Raw genomic sequence first — 2,971 nt, 5'->3', positions numbered from 1 at the left:
GGGTTGGGGTTGAAGGGGAGATGGAGTGAGTGTGGATCGGATAGATGAGAGCGTGGGGGTGGGAGATAGCTAGTTTTAGCAGTAGCGCTCTAAAGGTAAAGGTGCTACTCATAAACTACCTAGCAGTAGCGCGCTCCGAATTAACGCGCTGCTGCTAGAACTAGCTTCGCGGCGGGGTCGTGGGAATTATAGCAGTTGCTCAGCTTAGAGGAGGCGCGCTACTGCTACGTTAATTTCAGCAGCGAGTATTGCCGGAGCGCACTACTGCTACATTGCAGCAGCGCGTTAATTTAAAACTCGTTGCTAGTAAGATCCTGTGTATAAGCTTTTCCCTAGTAGTGTAAACAGTGTTTGGTGGCGCATAGAACGCACAGCTGGTGGCGTTCTCATCCGTGATCACATGTGCAGCCTCCGCGTCCAGTTTGTGCCGCCTGTGCTTTGCGGGCGGGCGACTTGAGCATGGGCAGCCTCGTAGAGCATCTACTGCTCGATGACGAAGTTTGGGTTTGCTCCGGCCGGCCATGGCCGCCACGACTTCCACACTCGCGCACTCGTTGTAGATCCGTCCCATCGACAACGAGTGCTACTCGAGGAGGAAGAGGTTGTACCACTGCTCCTCTTGTGCTCGCCAGAACGCTAACATAGGCGCCGGCGCAAGCTCGTCCACCATGTCTTCAAATTTTCACTATTAGCCTGGCCATAGTGAGAGTAACTTAGCTATGAATTTGCTTACTTTCCAAAAACTCTTTGGATTTTATAAAAATTCTTCACAGTTTCAAATAATGTTCATAACTTTAAAAAATGATTCATATTTTTAAATAATGTTCACAAATTTCAAAAATTGTTCACATTTCCAAAAAATGTTTGAAATGTCCAGATTGTTCAAAATTATTTCAAAACCTAATAATTTTTAAAATTTGTTCCAAATTTTAAAATTTTCTCATGTTTTCAGAAAAAATAAAATCTTCAAAACATGTTCATGTTCCAAAATTTGCTCGTGTTTTTCTAAATGCATAAAACTTCAAATTTTGGTCACAATTACAAAAAAGTCTGAGTTTCTAAAAAAATATTTTCCAAAAACGCTCAAACTTTCAGAAAAATTTCATAATTTTTTCAAATGTTCTTTTTCCCAAAAAATACTCAGTATTTCAAAAATTGTTCATGAAGATTTGTTGAGTTTGCATGAGTAGTTTTTAATTTTCATCAACATTTTTTAGTACTCAACCTTTTTTTAATTGTGGATATTTTTCAGAATTCTTAAATAATTTCAGAATTCATGAAAAATATTGAATTTCATATAATAATTGAATTCATGAACATTGTTTAAATTCAAGAATATTTATGTGAGCATTTTTTCTAATTTAAAACTTTTTTGTATTGTACTCATGATTTTTTTAAATTATAAATCAGAGGGACCAAAGAAAAGAATTGACAAAAGAAACGTACTCCTATACTGGCTCGCTGGGACAGGCCCATCTCGCGCAGGCGGTACCGTGCGCTCCGAGCATACACAGCAGCGCCCGTATTCTGTGGGTTAACCCATGAGGCAGTAATGATTCTCAAATCAATAAGTGCAAGGAGTAATCCCTACTCTAGCTAAAAAATATACTCTCTCTGTAAACTAAAGATATACTCTCTCTGTAAACTTCTATAACACACTTTAGGTTACTCTTAAATTTGAATAAAAATCATCGCCAAAGATAAATACTAATAATCACAATTAATAACCTTCTTCCATGAGCATCCATGCAGTAGCTATCCACTTGTCCATACACAACATATATATCCATTCCCCCTAAAACAGGATATATATATATATATATATATATATATATATATATATATATATATATATATATATATATATATATATACACCATTTATTTGTTACTTGAATTAAAGTATTAATAAAACATTTAATTCATGCTTATAATTAGCTAGGCAGGCACACCAGTGTATTTACGGTCTATATAAATACACACAAATCACAAATAACAACACAGGGAAAACAAGAATTGTACGTACGTGAAGTGTAGTTAGCCTCCTCTTGTACTATACATATGGCGATGCTGAAGAACACGAGCGCCATGTCCTGCTTCGTGGCCGCCATCATGGTGGTCATGGCTGCCACCCTTCTTCTCTCCTCATGCGATGCCCATGAAAAGGTTAATCGCTTGAATTTTCTATTTAATTTGCAATGTCTCTATTGAGATCAAACGATGAAGCAATCTTTTCCAGATTGGATATCTAATCTGTACATATTTTAAGTCAGTTTGTTTCTTTACACCCGTATGCAGATGGATAAACCCCATGCTTTTCCCCTACCGGCTTCGTGCTACTCCAAACACTTCCCAAACTGCACCGACGAGCGGTGCAAGAAGTTCTGCGGCGGCGGCGACATGCCCTCGGTCCCCGGGGCTTTCTAGAATGACGACAACAACTGTTGTTGTCCCATTTAGTTAACTATAAGCGCCTCTGAAGTGTTGCAGGAAGAAATGGAAATGCCAATAATATAAGAAAGAGATTATACCTTTCTAAATCTTTGCAAACTAGCTTTTTCGGCAATCTTTGTAGTAACGATTTATCATTGTGTGTCTCATTGGTTCGTGTATGTGGACACAAACCAAAAGTAATGACTAATGAACCTTGAACAAAAATAGTAGTTGATACCTGCGTGTTGATAGTATAAGCATAAACAAGTTTTTCATTTATCGACTAGATGGACATGATCACGTGAGCCACTACCCTTGGCGTTTTTAACTTCATCCAAATGCAAGTCTATCTACACTTCCGATACACATTTGTTAACCATATTCCTACTTACCCCCTCATTAATTTCATCAAGGATTGACAAAAAAAGTTGTATTTGGGGAGCGAGGGTATAAGTTGCATAAATAATCTTAATTTACCATCAAAAATCAAAATGTCTCACGTTTAAGATGAACTGTCAATCATTAATAAAGTTCATATA

General features: G+C 37.7%; 1 protein-coding gene across 1 annotated transcript; it reads left to right on the top strand.

Moving 5' to 3' along the window:
• Nucleotides 1–2,053: 2,053 nt before the first annotated feature.
• On the top strand, nt 2,054–2,485 carry LOC119271140. Its single transcript, XM_037553075.1, has 2 exons — nt 2,054–2,165; nt 2,298–2,485. The coding sequence occupies exons 1-2, from the start codon at nt 2,061–2,063 to the stop codon at nt 2,424–2,426; spliced, it is 234 nt and encodes a 77-aa protein (XP_037408972.1). The 5' UTR covers nt 2,054–2,060; the 3' UTR covers nt 2,427–2,485.
• The last annotated feature ends 486 nt before the right edge of the window (nt 2,486–2,971 follow it).

Source organism: Triticum dicoccoides, chromosome 3A (assembly GCF_002162155.2).
Source record: "Triticum dicoccoides isolate Atlit2015 ecotype Zavitan chromosome 3A, WEW_v2.0, whole genome shotgun sequence".
NCBI classification, from domain to species: domain Eukaryota; kingdom Viridiplantae; phylum Streptophyta; class Magnoliopsida; order Poales; family Poaceae; genus Triticum; species Triticum dicoccoides.
The sequence above is the reverse complement of the archived record's forward strand: the minus strand, read 5'-3'. Positions and strand labels throughout refer to the sequence as shown.

Excerpts from the sequence above, each read along its gene's own strand:
- LOC119271140 (XM_037553075.1), top strand. The coding sequence starts at position 2,061 with ATGGCGATGCTGAAGAACACGAGCGCCATGTCCTGCTTCGTGGCCGCC. Across the intron at positions 2,166-2,297 it reads CATGCGATGCCCATGAAAAG|ATGGATAAACCCCATGCTTT; the intron begins GTTAATCGCTTG and ends ACCCGTATGCAG.